The sequence below is a fragment of the Pygocentrus nattereri genome, chromosome 11 (assembly GCF_015220715.1).
Source record: "Pygocentrus nattereri isolate fPygNat1 chromosome 11, fPygNat1.pri, whole genome shotgun sequence".
Lineage (NCBI taxonomy): Eukaryota > Metazoa > Chordata > Actinopteri > Characiformes > Serrasalmidae > Pygocentrus > Pygocentrus nattereri.
Genome location: NC_051221.1, coordinates 10642389 through 10660743, shown reverse-complemented (window position 1 = coordinate 10660743; position 18355 = coordinate 10642389). Strand labels below are relative to the sequence as shown.

At 42.1% G+C, this 18355-nt stretch overlaps 1 protein-coding gene across 1 annotated transcript in view; it reads right to left on the bottom strand.

Moving 5' to 3' along the window:
- Positions 1–18355, bottom strand: part of fam135b (family with sequence similarity 135 member B) — a 131323-nt gene that overhangs the window by 85561 nt on the left and 27407 nt on the right. The window contains exon 2 of the mRNA XM_017711962.2: positions 5736–5827. Within this exon, the coding sequence (XP_017567451.1) occupies positions 5736–5812 (77 nt within the window). The 5' untranslated portion in view covers positions 5813–5827. The remainder of the gene's footprint in view (positions 1–5735; positions 5828–18355) is intronic.

Below are 18355 nucleotides of genomic sequence, written 5' to 3'. Positions count from 1 at the left end.
CCCAGCTGTCATGCGAACAGGGTCTGGAGCTGAAATGGGAGGATGAGCTGGAGGAATGGAGGAAGGAATGCTGTTTTTAAAACGAGTGCAGTGAGGAGGAGGAGGAGTGCGCTGGAACTTCACTCTCAATATGTGACGGTGCTGTTGTGTAACACTAAGACTATCTTCCCTGGGTCTTCCTAAAATACTGCTGGTTAAAAGTAACCCGTTTAAATACATGGAAATAAGGAAAATGACTGAATGATACTTGTGCTTGGAGGACTCGGCTCTTACGTGGCACTTTTACACGGAATACACTGTGCTTTGCACGACTGGAACCAGCAGCACCGACCAATTTATCACACTTACATCACAATGTCATTATGTACAACTCACTAAGCTAAAGCCAGTCACCTCTTACTTTTGATGTAGCACCTCATTTGATTCATGCTGTTTAAAAATTCTGCTTTTTTCCTTTTAAAGCTGTATCTCATGTTCTGGTGTACTTGCATGTGTGGAAGAACATTTCATAACATGGGCTTTTCTTCGGACCTTCTCAGAGGAAGAATCTGATTATTGTGAGTACGTTGAGACAAACTACCAATGTGACTCACACAATGCAGCTGAGACAGAGACAGAAAGAGAGAAGGGAGAGACAGGCAAAGAGACAGGTTGGTACAGCAAAGAGAGAGACAGAGTAAGTAAGAGAGCAAGAGAGAGAAACAGAGAGAGGTAGAGAGATGAGAGAGAGAAGGGAGAGAGACAGAGGTAGAGAGAAGAGAGAGAGACAGAAGGAGGTAGAGGGAAGAGAGACACAGAGAGAGGTAGAGAGAGAGAAGGGAGAGAGACAGAAAAGAGAGAGAGAGAAGGAAGACAAATAGAGAGACAGAGGTAGAGAGAAGAGAGAGACAGAAGGAGGTAGAGGGAAGAGAGAGACAGAGAGAGGTAGAGACAGAAAAGAGAGATACAGGGAGGAAGAGAGCAGAGAGAGACAGAGAGACAAAGAGAGACAGAGACGGGAGAGAGAGACAGAGGTAGAAGACAGACAAAGAGAGAGAGGGAGAGAAAGAGAGAGAGAGAGAGAGAGTATAATTCAGAGTTCTGAGCTGAAGAACATTTCATAACGTGGGCTTTTCCTCGGACCTTCTCAGAGGAAGAATCTGATTATTGTGAGTGCGTTGAGACAAACTCCCGATTTGACTCACACAATGCAGCTTTGAGTATTTACGCTGCCAGTTTAGCTCTTTAACCCTGTCGCAGCGACCGTCTCACTGGCGATCCATTCTGGGAATTCGGCAATGGCTCCTTAAACTTCTTCAAATCTGCCACTAGAGGAGTTACGATGCATGCGTGTCTCAGTAAAATGGATTGCGGAATTCTTTCCGTGTGCTACCGTGTTTTCTACCACTGTGTAAAAGATGCTCTGTGGCCTCATTTACACATCTAGACGGCAAGCTGATGCTAATTTTCAATGCATGGATTTACAGAGCAGTCAAATGTGTCTCCTGTTAGTCTGATTAAAATGCAGATGCTGCAAGCAAATGACAACATACATCACACACAACAGCCAGTTGCCTGGGTGGCTCCTCATCTTCTCTGTCTTAAAAGATGGAATTATGATTAAAAAACTACAATTTTGCATTGCGTTGTTCGTTTTCCCACCAGGAGACGGCTGTTTAAAGCGGTTATTCTCCTGTATAAGTAAGAGGAACCTTGTCATAATGGAACATATCGCTGTTGTCGGAAAAAAACCTCGGATCTCCAAAATGTAACTTTACAAGAGAAGGAAAAAACACACGTTACTTTTAATGTAAGTCAATGGAACCAGGCGTTTTTACTAAATCATTTTGGTTCATTTCTTTTGGCCCAGTCTTTATGAAATTTACATATAATGTACAGGAGAATACACATTATCAATTTATGTCAAAAACTGAAAAACGACAAAAACGGAGATACAAGGTTTTCTTTGGACAGCAGCGATATATATATATATATATATAGAGGGGCAGTCGTGGGCTGGAGGTTAGGGATCTGGCCCTGTGACCGGAAGGTTGCTGGTTCAATCCCCAGGGCCAACAGTCCATGACTGAGGTGTCCTTGAGCAAGACACCTAACCCCCAACTGCTCCCCGGGCGCCGTGGATAGGGCTGCCCACCGCTCCGGGCAAGTGCGCTCACTGCCCCCTAGTGTGTGTGTTCACTAGTGTGTATGTGGTGTTTCACTTCACGGATGGGTTAAATGTGGAGGTGGAATTTCCCCAGTTGTGGGATCAAAAAAGTATCACTTACTTACTATAGCTAGACACGGAATAACAATCAGGTGAAGTTAAGCTTAACCAAAACTTTATTTAAGCCAAACAGATTGTCAGGTAGGCCAATAAAAGAGAAAGAGAAATGTTGAGCTTCCGACTTTAAGCAGCGGCGGTCCAGTGAGCGGCCTCTTCCCAGCAGAGGGCGGAGCCGCCACTGTATTGGGATGGGTTTTGGTAGTCAAATGTGACTTGGAGAGATGCATTTACATGTGTAGAATATCCATCTAAAATGTGTCTCGGACATCCTGAGGTGGTCTGAATTTGTTAGACTTAAATCTGGGTTCATTCGCAGCTTAAATGTGAATAATCTAATATGCAAAAGTTTGGTCTAATTACATGATACATTGTCTACAGGGAACTTAAATATGCCATTTTTCTAAGACTTTTACTGCACAATTCTTATATTCACTTTAACACACTGTAAAAAAAATCTAACATCAAATATGTGCCTTATTTTTTGCACAGGCCACAATTTTTGTTTTATTTTTCCTCCAATATGTTAAATTCAGCAAAATGAACAGTAGCTGTGTATTAGAATGTGCAGCAGTGTGTTTTCTGTAAAGGACGTGTTCGTTTATTTCCACACGTCATTGAATCGGGGAGCGCAAACTTTTACACAACTGTAATCCTATAACTCAAGAATGCGTGAAACGGACAGTCGTAAACAGGGTCTATGATTTTTTTCTGAGCGAGTGAACGGGATTGATCACAAGGAAGTGTTTTCTTGGGCGTTTTATCCCTGTGATAAAATTGCGGTAACATCTCAAGTAGTTTGTTGCTTTTATAAAACGGTGGCCAACCTAAAGTATGATTACACACATTTTTTAGAAAAGAATTTATTATTAATAATAATCGCCATCAAGTATTCAGCCAAGAAATGTAGCCACTTAACAGCCCTGTTTAATGCTTTATACGTACTTTTGGTCATCAAATATCCACCATGTGTCTTATTTAGCACCAATCCAGTGGCGCCCTCTTCTCACGCTGGGGCTGAATCTCAAACGGCTCCCTGCTCCCTACATAGTGCACTACGTAGGAGTTTGACTACTGGATCCTGCAGCCCAACAGAGCAAAGCACAGCTAAGAAATAGTGATTTGGGATTCAGACACATTTACCCTTGTCTGTAGAGGCTAGAATATTTCCTAGCTAGAACACTATTTAGGGGGTACGGGGCCGTTTGGGATTCAGCCTGAGTTTGACGCGACTTCTGACTGAAACACGGACATGTGAAGTGTATGAGACATTCAAGTGACATTTTCAGTAAATCCTACTGTAAGTGCTTTAATTCAAGCCTGTGATATTAATGATGGAGCTGTTTAGGCTGTTGGCTCTTTTAGCCTGTTAGCTGACTGACCAGCCTGGTTCTAGTTAAGAACATAAGTCGTCAGTCCATCAGTTTAAACAGAAAACCGGTTCTCACTTCATCAGTTCACTCAGTGCTTAATGTGAGCAGCATGAGAATCAAAGACTAATCCATTAACAACAGGGTTTTTCATGCTGTGGTCCAGTAGTACAGAGTGTATATCATGGATTTTACAATAGCTTCAGATGCAGCTCAGCCAATCAGATTTTAGGACCAGAACTATCTGTTTTATAAATTGCAATATTGACTGATAGAAAGTCCTGGAAATGTGCCAGTGTGTTTCATACGTTCACTCAGCTAGCACAGCGTGAGCTTCGAGTTAAATAAAAATCCAGTACCAATTTGGCTTGAAAAGAAGTCAGAATTGTTCATAAAATGACTCAAATGACTCAAATGTGCCAGTCAGAGCATGAATAAAATGTTACATCAACTGCTGTCTTGACTTTACTTCTTTTGGCAAAAACTGGGACATCGGAGGGGGAGGGACAACCTCAAAAGTTTGCTGATGTGGGAATAACTGTTCAGGAGATCTCAGCATTAATATCAGTAGCAGTAGCATGCAGATCAGCTCATATACAACAACCAATGGCATGGGTGCTCCTCATCTTCCCTGTTGCATTCAAAAGATGAAATCACAACTTTTTTGAATACAATAAGACAGCAGTTTAGACGATGGCTGAACTCTGTCTGTCCTTTTAAGTTAAGTGACCCTTATTAGCCACTTAACCTCCGCATTTAACCCATTCAGTGAAACACCACATACACACTAGGGGCAGTGAGCACACTTGCCCGGATTGGTGGGAAGCCCTATCTGCAGTGCTCGGTGCCTTGCTCAAGAGTTTCTCAAGTGCTGTTGGCTCTGGGAATCAAACCGGCGACCTTCCAGTCACAGGGCTGGTTCCCCAACCTCCATCCCACGACTGTATGTTTGGAGCAGCTGCCTCCTGTTTGAAGGAGGTTACATGTAGAGACGATGCGGTTTAACCACAAAACATGAAATGATTCACCTCTGAGCAACACTTCACTGCCAAGCTGCCCCGTATTTAATGTCATTGTTTATTTGTCAGTTTATGATTCATCGGTAAATCATTTCCATCCCTGTTTACCGTTTTTCCAGCTAAGCCATGTCATTCAGAGGATCAAATGTGGATTCACCGGCAGTTTTAAAGAGATGATGTGTTAGAGAAGCGACAACACTAAGTCATGTTTATGTACTAACAGAACTTTAGATCATTATTTTTTCACTATTTATGACTATTGTTCTGTATTTATTGCTTTTTTGTGTATTTTCTTTCATTTTTGATCTTAAAATGCAACTGATATTCTTTAGTGGACGCGTCCGCCTGTCAAAAATCCCCTGCGCACTCACAGAATTTCAACCAGAGCGGCAAAACTTGACTGACAAAGCATATCAGCGGAGCAGAGCTGAGCTTTTTCATCGTTAACGCCAGCATGCGTAAAATGGCAAAGCACAAAATGTCGAACCTTGGGGCAGTCGTGGGCTGGAGGTTAGGGATCTGGCCCTGTGACCGGAAGGTTGCTGGTTCAATCCCCAGCGCCGACAGTCCATGACTGAGGTGTCCTTGAGCAAGACACCTAACCCCCAATTGCTCCCCGGGCGCCGTGGATAGGGCTGCCCACCGCTCCGGGCAAGTGTGCTCACTGCCCCCTAGTGTGTGTGGTGTTTCACTTGCATGGATGGGTTAAATGCGGAGATGGAATTTCCCCGGTTGTGGGATCAAAACAGTATCACTTTAAGAGGTGATCTGCTTAAACCCCAGACCCACGTCATCAAGAGGCGGTAGCGATGGCTGACCGATTTGCATACTGTGACGTGTCATCGTACTCTGGTGCAACCGACCCCGATAAAAATGATATTTTCATAGTTTGGAAAGATGTGTTCACATTTCTAGCACGGCTGCTACGTCTTCTTATTACAGAACAATGAATTTCAGCTATTAATGAAAAAGCGGTCTTAGGGTTTAGTTGCTCTTTCAAATCAGTGTCTGAATCAGTGACAAAACATACACACTGGTCAGCCCTGTTACAGTGGCCTGCAGGCAGCGTGCAGATGGACTTACCCTCTCTGGAAGAGATCCACATTGTGAAATTTATGCAGCTCCACAGAAAACTCCACAGTGCCCTGTACTTCAGACATCACCTATTCCATCACCTAGAGAGAGAGCACAGAAATCTCATCAGGGCCCAGCAGAACAGAGGCACCTAAACGTTTTGTTGCAGTTGAACTTGAGTGGGTTGATTTTCAGAATACTAGTGATGCTCACTTGTGAGCCAAGACCGTATAACTGGCAGATTTCTGCTGGAAACACGATCAATGTATTATTTTTATTTCCTCAGATCTGTGTTGCAGTTTTAAAAGGTAAATAACGTTAGTCAGCTGAGAGCCTCACACTGTATTCGGATGTTGCCTCTTACTTTTAATTTTTTTATTTACAGGGGAATTTCGCCGATTTGAGGCTCAGACGTCTTTGTAAAGGTGGCATCAGGAATAATATCTATAAAACATATAATGGTTTTATTTACTATCCAAAAACAACCAGTGAACCTACACAGGCTGCCTGAGTTGTCATATGTAATATTGATGATGACTGGTGATGGATTGGCCACCTGTCCAGGGTGTTTCTCCATTACGCCCGATGACAGCTGGGATAGGCTCCAGCACCCCCTGCGACCCAGAAGGAGAAGCGGATAGATGTGTGTGTGTGTGTGTGTGTGTGTGTGTGTGTGTGTGTGTGTGTGTGTGTGTGTGTGTGTGTGTGTGCGTATCTGTGTATTGATGGTGGTAAAATAGTGGGACACCTGCAAAAGTAAGTTTTCTTTGGGGACTATTTCGGTTTACAGCACCCTGCAGGTACCTCTCTGCCAAGAATGGTCCCAGAAAATGACATTTTAACCCACAGTCTTATGTCAGACCTATCATAAAACAATGTCCCAGGCATCAGGCAACATATTTATAACAATTTCTCCTAATACATTTCTGTGAGGGAGCTTTTACAGGCACAAAAACCACTCAGAGCCTTGGCTCCACCACTGTGATTGATTCTGCTAATTTCAGAGTAGCTCCTGCTTTATACTACTGGTGTATAGAGGCTACTTTACGAGCACTGGAACTATCTGGGCCAGCCCTAACAAAGTTTAGCCCAGTGAATGCACTTTCTCATATAAAATGATTGTGACACAAACTAAGTGAAACTCATATATATATATATATACATATCAAATAAATGCAACAACAGCACTGGGAAATCGCAGTTTATAAAAAAGTACATTCAACAGCAGAAATAAGCTCAGTCTTGTGTTGGCCTTAAAGAGATAAAGCTGGAGTAGAGGGTGAAGAACTGTGTTGATTCTAGGATTAGCAGCTGAATTTCAATTTTTTTCACCCATCTTCATCACTACCTATGCATAAATAATAGGGATGGGGGGAAAAAAGTTCTATGCATCGCGACGTGAATGATTCTGAATCGATTAAAAAAATGTCAAAAATAACAAAAAACACAACTGGATAAACGAGACCCCTGTCAGGTTCGGTCAGGAGTCACAAACCAAATGTTAGGAAGAGACATTTTGTCCTTTGAACAAAAATCAAACCAACTTGGGAGCCAGAACATGTTATGCCCAGCATGTCTCAGTGTGTGCTGATGTCCTAGTATAGGCTAAAAATATAAACGGAAATGTGGACTAACTTTGCTCTGCTTTAAGCTTTTAACTTTCCTCCCATTTTCACCAGGACAGACACACACATCTACACCGCTTATCCTTCTGGGTCACGGTGGGGTGCTGGAGCCTATCCCAGCTGTCATTTGGCAGAAGGCAGGATACACCTTGGACAGACTGACAGACATATATTCACACACACTCACGCCTAGGGGCAATTAAGCACGTCCAATCGGCCTGACTGCATGAATTTGGATGGTGGGAGGAAACCAGAGTCCCCGAAGGAAACCCTCACAGACACGGAGAGAACATGCACAGAAAGTCTGGCGTTTGGTCACCCGGCCAGGAATCGAACCCAGGCACTTCTTGCTGCAAGGCGACAGCGCTACCATATGCTGTGCATAAGACAACAAAAATCTTGACACTTTCCCTCAAAAGTTGTATATTTTCTTGTGAAACGTCTGTCAACGTTTGACTATTTTCCGAGGCTGAATTCAGCTTCTCATTCAAATTTTCCCGTTCCACCTTAAATTCTACCGAATGTAAATGCGGCACCATTTGAGATGGAGTGGGACAATTCGAAAGAAAAGCGACTTCATCTTCGCAACTTTTTAGTGTTTGACACTCTCTTGTTGCAGATTTGGTATTTGTGTATTAGGAAACCAACTGCACTGCTTATAAATGCAAATAAGTCCATCCATCCCAAACATTCGTCTTAAACCTCCCAGCACATTTTATCACAGATGAGTGGCAGCCAGTGTCTCGTGTGCTCCAAACAAGAGCAGTGAATGAGAACCTTGGAGTTCACTTGCCACATCACTTCCATTTGTTTTATTAATAAAAGATATGGGAAGTAGATGCATTGTGAATCGTTACAAATACTTTGCTTTAAAAGTACCAAGTCCTCACACCGTGAAAAAAAGAAATCCTGTATAGAAAAAAAGATGTTGCATCCATAATCATTTTATAATCACATTGCAGCCTCTGAATCCTAATCGAATCGAATCGTGAGGTGCCTAGAGATTCCCACCCCTAATCAACTATTTTCTATTGTGCATCCCCAATGATACTGTACATAACTGTTGTGGGTTATGGCAATTGTGACCTATGGTGTTCATACAAAGCTGCTTTCCACATTGTGCATAGCAACATACTGTATGTATTCTTACACACCAGACAGCTTCTATACTCAGTGTGCTGCCTGCTACACATTCTTTGATGTATTACTACAATGGCTTCTATAGTCAGCATGCTGTCTTCCACACATTCGTAAAGGCAGAGATACGACCAGCGGAGACACAAGCATTAACCACTGTGATACACCTAATCAACCCTAGTGAGGCGCAGCAATTAGACACTGCTGAAACAGAACACATTCTGAATAAAAATCACGATTTTCTTGGATAAACATTGAGTGATAACCTACACAAGAATAAATAACTGAGTTGTTTGGAAGTGTATACATAAATCTTCTTTGTGAACAGAATCAGAATGACTGATGTCCTCACCTACCCAGTGTGCCATTTCATTATGATCAAAGCACAAGAAGAGACAGACAGGAAAACGACAGAAACCTGCGAATGTGTAGCTGAACCCAGTGCCCTCCTCCTGAATGCAAGCACCACAACTTCACGCCCCTCACCTGCCTGTTGCACCACTTTCATCGTCACTGTTTGTTTATCGTTAAGGAGCTTGTTTACCTTAGCAACCTTTTGTTGGCTTTTACGAAAATAACAGCGGCCTGGACGAGTCCTCAGGAGGAGACAGGCCCAGCACAGAGCGTCCAGCCTCGGACTGGGGCCGCCTCCGTCTCTGATTGCTCTAGCAATGAGTCATCGAACAGGATATTTGCCCTGACAGACGCAGCCGTGTCCCAGGAGCTCTGCTTCATAGCAACAGTGCGAAGAGCACGGTACACAGAGCGATCAGATGGACAAAGGGACAAAGGGGCCCCCCCGGGTAAAGGCCCAAGCCATTCAGACCTTGCTTGCAGTTCAAAAAGAAACCCTTGCTGTGACCAGCGAAAAATCAAACGTACAAGTTTTCCCCCTTAATCCAAATGCAGCACATGTTTGATGTTTGGTAGATTAGCTACACTCATTTAAATTGTTATCAAGCTATATGGTGAAACTATTATTCCCAATACTAGGATCAGAGCTAGGTTTGGGAGCAGGGTTAAGGTCGGGCTTAGGGGGTTATGGCATGGGTGCACAACTCCAGTCCTGGAGGGCTGGTGTCCAGCACAGTTTGGAGGTTTTCCCAGTGAAACACACCCCCTTGGCCTGGCAATTAACATATAAGTGTAATCAGGTGTGTTGGAGCAGATAAATCACCAAACTGTGCTGGACACTGGCCCTCCAGGGCCGGAACTGTGCACCCCTGGGTTAAGGTTAGCAGCTGCAGTTTAGCACTGGAACCATGAGGCTAATGTAGCTAATAAGTAAGCCTGTGTGAAAAATTGTTCTATTGTTGTCATGATTTAAGTTTCTGTGATAAAAACGCCATTAAGGGCTGTGATGACAGAGTTGATTAAATTACCGTACACATGCATTAAAACCAACATGGGCTTTCTTGTGCTGGGCTTGCACTCAGAACTCACGAATTACCCTGAACTGCTAACATGTAAAACTACTCCCAGTTGGATGACGTTAGTCTCAGTGTTGTGTAAAATGTATGAATAATTATTAATACTACATAGCTACTGTCACACCAAACCTGCATGACCATAAGGAATTTTCTTAGAAATTAAATATGTCCAGGTCCATAAATATTCGGATGTCTACAGAAAAATTAGGCTTGAGTTGTTGACAGGTATTTTGATGATGAATGGTCCAAAAGAACCTGCCCAAAATGACTTGGAAAGATGTCTGGTTCCATTGACTTATACTGAAAGTAAAGTACGTTTTTTCCTTCGACTGTAAAGTTACCACTGTGGAGACACAAGGTTTTCTTCCGACAGCAGAGATATACTCAACTGAATGTCTAACTTGCACCTTAGCTATTCCTAACTGTGACCCCAAGCCTACCCTTAAACAGGAATATCTTGGCAGGCTGACACATAAGAACATGAAAAGCACTGTCTGAGCATGTTTGGTGAAGATGTATGTTGATGAAAATGTAAATGTAAAAACAGTAAAACTGGTCTTTTCCTACCTCTGGCTGAGAACTGGAGCACATTTTCTGCTGGCAAACAATTTAACAACCTGAGTTTCTCAGGGTCAACCACAAAGACAAGCGCACTCACGCATATGCAGAGTATACGCACTTCAGATCACTTCTGCTAAGTGTCTAATTTTGCAGGAAAACTGGCACAAGCATATACACCTACAGGGTTTGGGCACATTTCTTTGAACGCTCAAGCCTGATCAATAGCCCCCCTGTTGCCAATAAAGCTGTTATATCACTATCTCTCCTCTGAAGTGCCAGTACATAAAGGTGCCCTGTACTCTCAACTTGGCAGGCTTTGTTTGGAGCTAAAACCCATGGCCACTCCAGAACCAGCTTCACTCTGAAAGCTTGCTGCTGTTTGTAATTGTTATATTGCTGGACTGGCAAATGTCCAGACTGGTACATGCCAGCAGGGCAAGGACTTTTAGATGAAGCAGAAGGGCCAGTTGGCCCGAGGCACCTGGGTGGACGTTTTGTCCTCTAGTGGAGAGGGAGAAGGCAATCTGAATAGAGAGAATAACATAAGCATGCTTATCTGCATTCAAACATCGACTCCAGCTGTTCAACTATTCATGTAATCTGACTCGGACACTGTTCACAGTTCTAACACATAATACTGAACTTAAGCTCCCCAGACAAAAAATTAGTCACCTTGCAGGTTTAATGTGGTAGTAACTTCAGGCTCCAGCAGATGACGTTGCACGCGGATGATCAGCCTAGAAATGCCTGTGGAGAGTGCGATGGGATTCATAGATTGAGAAAATGTGGTACAGTGCAGTGAATGTCTTGTTCAATGTGTGGAAAATGGGTCACAAAGCAGATGTTAATGAATTTGTAAAAAGGAGTGATTGCATTTGGGCAGCCAAAGGTCATAATGTGAAGGAACTAGCTGAATTTGCAGGTGTATTGAAGCGTACGGTCATACGTGTCGACCAGCAGTGGCAAAAATCCCAGTCTACAGGAAATTCTCGTCAGAACTGTGACCAATAGATGAAACTGGTGGACCGGGACTGTCAGTGTGTTTCACTGCTTGTGAATAAAAATCAGAAGTCAATGCAGATTCTTCACAACCAGTTTCTGAAAGAGCACCCCACAAAGAACTGCATACCATGAATGTATGGAGCTGAGTGGCTCACAAGAGGTCTTTGCTCACTTCTGTTCACAAAGTTGCCCGGTTACAGTGGATGAAGAGACACAAAAATTAGACTGTTCATGACTGGAAATGTGTTACCTGGTCAGATGAATCTCGTTTCTGTCTGTATGTGAATGATGCTCAGCGGCGTGTTCTTCATCAACCTTAGGAAGCCTTCAATGAGGACTGTGTGCAGGGCTGGTTCAAGCTGGAGGAGCTCTGTGATGTTCTGGGGGTGTTTTAATTACATGGAAGTGAGTCCTTTGGTTGAGGTGACAGTTCATTTGAACCACAGTGCCCACACTGAGCTGCTAGACAACCAGGTTTTGCCTTTTGCTCATCATTTTGCATATATCTAGAAAAGTGTCTAGTCCAGGCCAAATCAAATTGCAGCTGTTATTGGTGCTCATGGAGATATTACACACTATTGAGTATGTTTCAGTCACAGGTGATTAATATTTGTCCGGTGAGCTTAATATTACACATAAAACATATAATACTGCAGATCCTTCACTCTCTTTCTGTCTTCCCCCATTGGTCTGACTGTTTCTCTTATTTGTCCTGTTTCCCATTCAATTTTTGCCATACTTGTCCTGCGCTCATCATCTCGACCTCTCTACTCTGCTTCTCTTCTGACAAAAAAATGACTAAAGTTGACTCCTAGTCTGAAGACAAGTTCTCTCATCCACCATGAGATCATAGTTTGGGTTGAAGGTTGTATATATCTCATTTACCAAATCATAAACCCAAAGCAATCCTTTCCATGGCAACAAGGTACCAATTGCTGACATGTGCCCAGTAGCACATGCACAGCTTCTAGAATGTCAATAGAAAAGCACTGAATGCAGTACAAAGGAACAGCTACATATGAGCCACACATAAGATATCCATGCCCAATGTCGAGCAGAGGTGGAACTGCACTCTCTGGAGTGATAAAGCTCCATCCAGTACCTCTGGGATAAGCTGGAGTGATCCAGAACCAATTATCCCTGATGTCTCTAATGCTCTTGCAGCGGAATGCAATCAAATCCTCACAGCATCACAGCAATGTTCCAACGTCTAGTGTAAAGCCATCCCAGAAGAGTGGAGGCTGTTACTGCAGCAAAGGAGGTCCTCAGAAGAAGTGCTGGAGGAGCAGAGCCCTACTTTTTAGACATACTGAGTAGTTACCATGACATGATGTCATCAACACTCACTACCTCACCTTCTTAGAACCTCCTACATTGTACTTCCACTCCCTGGCCACTTTATCATAAACCTCTACCTGGTCCTTCTACTCACTGGCCACTTCATTTGAAACCTACCTTGTGATGTGAGCGATGGTGGAACGAGTGTTTTTCTTTACAAGTGCTGCTACTAGTTTTTTCAGACAGAAGGTCGGGAGAGGACCAGTACTCAAAAACCTCCAGATAAGAGCAGCTCTGTGGTCAGAAACTGACCACTGATGAAGGGTTAGAAGATGACTAAAACAAACTGTGCATCAACAGATTGGCTACAGTCTCTACCTGTACACCATACTGGCCAAGGAGAGCAAATGATTTGAGCTTATGACTGCACTGTATTGTAATAACAGATGGTTTATTGATCAGCTTTACAAATAAAGGTAAAACATACATTGTGACAAAGATAAGAACTCCTTCTGATCCCTGTATTATGGCACAAGAATATAAAAATGTATTGTTGCAAAAAATCTCGCTCACCTGTAAGTCTAAGAGCACTTAGGTAACTGCTGAACACTCTTATTGTGTAGCAGAGAAACTGATTAATGACTTCTGAGGCTTTCCTTACTGGGGAATTCGTAACTGGAGCAGCTTCAACAATGCCCGCCCCCATTATGCTCCCTTCTGCGACGGCTGAGGAAGATTACGCTCGCAGGAAATCTTTCAGGCTTTCTTCACTCTGTGCTTTGAATATTTACACTGACGCTGTCGTCGTTTATCATCCTGTTCATGTTTTCGGGAGCTGGAGAGTGCCATTGTGTGGCAGCTGTCTTTTAATGAGTGATCATGATGCAAAGATTAAGCAGCGACGATGTTACCTCGAAAATGTTTGAGCAGGCATGAGTCTAACTCGTTCTTTTGAGCAATGTTGCTGAATGAGCGGCTAACACTTTCTGTAAGCTGCTGACCAAGCATGATAATATCTGTTGCATGTATCTGACCACAGGCCGGGTTTACGCTGTGAAATGCTTATTTAACTTAAGCTGCTTGAGATCTATTCAACTGTGCTTGAGTTGCATAGCGTAAAGTTCTCTGCAACGCACTTGAAACTCAGCTGCAACAGCTGCAAGCAGCTCAACTTTCTGGAAAGAGTTTCATGAAACCAATCAAGCCAATCAAAACATCAGTGAGGCATCACGTGATCACGTCAAATCGCATACTTTCAAGCGACTGAAAAGTTTCCAGAAGCATGACAACAAATCTGAACTTTTAAAAGCTAAAGTCTCTAAAACCCAACTGTTAACTAGCCAGCTAACTTAGAGTCCATTCTTAGCCTGATGTTACAGTGATCTGAGTTACACAGTTATATTCATTTTCTCCTCTTTTGATACCCTCTAATTTTCTCAGAATTCATTTGAGATGCAAATAATAATTACTACAAAAAAGGAGGCTGAAAAATGTGGTTCTAGGGCAGGAATAGTGAGGCATCTAGCTGGCTATAACCATATTGTCTACTTAAACATTCATTTTCAAAGGCTTAACAAACAAACAGATAAAACCTCAAATATATAAAAAACCTTAGATACACCTTGCAGATGACTTTATACCAAGAACAATATGGTGAATCAAAAATTCAAGCTGATACGTTGGCTAACTAGTGAATTAATCAAAAGTGCTGCATGCAATCTAGATTGCTTTCGGATTACTTTGCGTAACTGTTTAGTTGCACAGAAATTACATTGAAGGCTGCTCACAACAAGCAACTAGTTGCATAGAAGTTTCACTGTGTAAAGCCAGCCTAAATTGCACATGAGCTTCAAAATGTAAAGTGTCCTGCAACACACTTACAACTCAGGCCAAACAGTTGCAAGTGTCTCAACTTTCTGGAACAAGTTTCTTGAACCAGCCAATAAACTCCACTTGATTCCCAACAGAATCTGCACTCTGTGTAAAATAAGGAGCGTCATGAGAAAATGAACTATGTATGTGGATCAAGATAACGGCAGGCTAATAAGGATAAACAGCACTACAAGCCGCCATTTAAACAGCTGTCTGCATTAGCTGGCTAGTTCTACCAGCTCTTTCAGCTCCCAGACACTTGGTCGTGGGATGGAGGGTAGGGAGCTGGCCCTGTGACCGGAAGGCTGCTGGTTCGTTCCCCAGTGCCGACAGTCCATGACTGAGGTGTCCTTGAGCAAGACACCTAACCCCCAATGGTTCCCTGGGCGCCATGGATAGGGCTGACCCCCTGCTCAGAGCAAGTGTGCTGTGTGTGTGTGTATTCACTAGTGTGTATGTGGTGTTTCACTTCACGGATGGGTTAAATGCGGAGTAGGAACTTCCCCATTTGTGGGATTGAAAAAGTGTCACTTATCTTTTCTGTTCACTCGGCTCAGGACAGTGACAAAATGAAAAACAACCAACCTTGCATAAAGTCATAAAGTCGAGTTTCTTTTCTTTTTTTCTTGTCTGTTGATCCCGTCATCAATCGCTCAAGATGATCATGTGATGCATTATCAGTATTTAGATTTTTTCCAGGAAGCTTGTTTCAGCAAGTTGAGATGGTTGCATCTGAGCTTCACATGAGATGCAGGACACTTCACATTACAGAACTCCAGTGCAACTTAGTTGTATGTACAACGTTTACAGTGAACCTTACAGGGTTTAATTTGCTTTTGCATAAAGTGATTATGACACGACTACAATTACTCTCACAGGGCTAAGTGAGCTTATTTACAGAAGAATAGCTCTCTGGAGATTCTTTATCACTTCTAATAAGGAACCTTTCCAGGTTAAAGTTGTTTTCAACTTTAATTGGTGGCCACTTGCTGTTTTAGGAGAAAAAATAGTGGGTCAGTAAAGACATTCAATAAAAGGCTGTTTAACCCCTTAACGAGCTTTTCTTAGGTTATAGAAGTGTGTAATAATTTATTAAATAGGTAAATGGCTTATGTTAACCATACACGTCATGTACAGTTTGAATAAACTATGTTTTGCAACAATGTCTGTAGCAAAAAGTGCTAAAAAAACTAATAGGAATTGAATGACCATATGCATGTGTTACATGTAAAAAAATCAAATGTTTACCATAACAAACCCTTGTAATTATATAATTTTTTCAATTTGTATTCCTTTTAAACCACCTTTACACTATGTGAGCATTTCACGATGAATGGACCAAAAGAAATGGTCCAAAATCACTTGGAATGTATTCAGAGAATTTCTGCGCCAGATAGATAATTCATAATTATCCCTTTATTGTGGCTAATACCAATATCATAAATGGATGATTTAAGTTAATGATTCAAATTTAATTAATCATTTTAATGCTTTACATAACTCCACTTATACATTTTCCATTATTTATCAGACCTAAATAACGCCAATCACAACAGCACGTGAATAAAAACAAGAAAGAAAGGCTAAAAATAACAAAACAGGCATATGCAGCTGATTGATTACAACAACTAATAATGTTAAAAGATCATCAATGCCTGAAAGACTGAACATAGATTAGTGGAAAAGCAAACAAAAAAGCCCCCCAGCAAGGTCACATGTTTGGCTCTAGTTTTGACAGCGTTCAAGGTAAGACCGAAAGCAGTCACTCATTTCTCCGCAGTGTTTCTAACACAAATCTAAAAATAGAGATAAAAACAGGTTTAGCTGATTCATCCAAGTCAACCAGTGACATCCTTGTCACTCACTGTTCTCTGTATCTATAATAAGCTACTACATTTCATCTGACCAGTCTCGAGTAACCTATGCTTCTGCGTTTTTGGAGCTTAGTGTGTAGAAATGTATAACATTGTTTGTTGGTAATCAAAAGCTAAAATATGTGGAGTATAACTAAATATCTAACTCACTAACTGAAACATGGTTGATGACGGTCAGAATTCACAATGGTAAGGCTACAGGGAATTCCAGCAGAGGCCACTGTGGGGTCTAAAAGAAGGGAACTATCCACCACAGATGACTACACACGCTTCTACACATGCTTCAGTGCATGTGCTAAATAAAAATAGGATGCCAAATTATTTTGGCCATCATTTCAACATAATAACTAGAAAAGTAAGTGACTGAACTTCAAGTTGTCTTGACAAAGCAAGACAACAATTCTTAAAGTTAAAGCAATCAAAGTCAGAGACACTGCTGTTGGCTTTTAATAGCATAGGCTACGTTTACACGGCAGGTAAAAGTGGCCCACATGTGATCACCAAATCTGTTTAGCTGTTCACATTATCTGATGCGACATCAGTCTGGACAGATCAGCCCCTAAACCGGCCCACATGCGCAAAAGAACATACTTTCCAGAGGTCAACAATCATGACGGCCAGTGAACACTGGCCGCTCACGGAGCTTTCGGCTTTCTCTTCGCCAGCATCACAGGAGCGATTATGAAGTTCTAATGTTTGACGACTGGACTCATCACCCAGAATGTGTTTGAGTTCAGCGTAAAAAGGGCAGGGTATTCGGTCATGGCCACTTATTTGGTTCACGTTCTCAGATTCATTAAACGCTGCAGCCTCGGGCTCCTCTGGCCATTTCGTTCGAAAAGTCTTCGAACACAGAACAGCTGTGATGATGCTCTTCTATTGTTTGGTACAGAAACATCAGCCAAATTTCTTGATAGGCCTTTGCTGTTGTACCCCAGGTGGTTGCAAATGTGTTGTTAGGCCTTTGCTGTTGTACCCCAGGTGGTTGCAAATGTGTTGTTAGGCCTTTGCTGTTGTACCTCAGGTGGTTGCAAATGCGTTGTTAGGCCTTTGCTATGCTGTCCCAGGTGGTTGCTAAGGTGTTGCAGGATGTCTATGAGGGCAAGAGTACATGTCTTTTGTGACACAATTTGTGGCAGTGAATTTTTTTTAATTTTCCACCCTTCATTTCCTTTATGGAAAAACTGTGTAAACATACTGCACAATAATATAGCACAATCAGTCCATTCTGGTATAGGCTCTATTACACTAAAGGTTATAGCCTGAACTTAATCACATTTTCCTTTTATAGCCATATATCAGCCAGCCAGTTATGGGAGGCAAATCCAGCCAAAAAGGAAATGAAAATGAAAACAATAAAATGTAAATGCAAACCTCTTTCTGCCATTTCTTTTTCCAAACATCTACACAAATATCCTGCCAAACTCGAAAATGAAATGAAATTTCATTTTTCACATGAGCACAAGCCGTTTGTGACAAGTTGTTATTCTGGTATTTCATGGCCAAATCTAAAATGAAAAAGCTAACAGACAAAAGAAAACACAAACTTCACTTTGGCTTTGGCTTTTCTTTGTGAAAAGTAGAGTACGTGTCAAAACTAAAATCAAAATGCAATGTTTACATTCTTATTTCTCTCTCATAGCGATCGGCGGCAAACCTGACAAAACTAAAATAAAAATGCAAAATGGATAAATCAACAGCAAAGTGACCGTCTGTGATTCAGTTTTCGGCGCTGACGCGCTTTAACTGTCAGAATGAAAAGGCAAATGTAAATGAACGTCAGCGCCACCTGCTAAAGATTTACTTTTCATTTTCCACTTTTCATTTTCTTTTTCAAACGAACCAACATG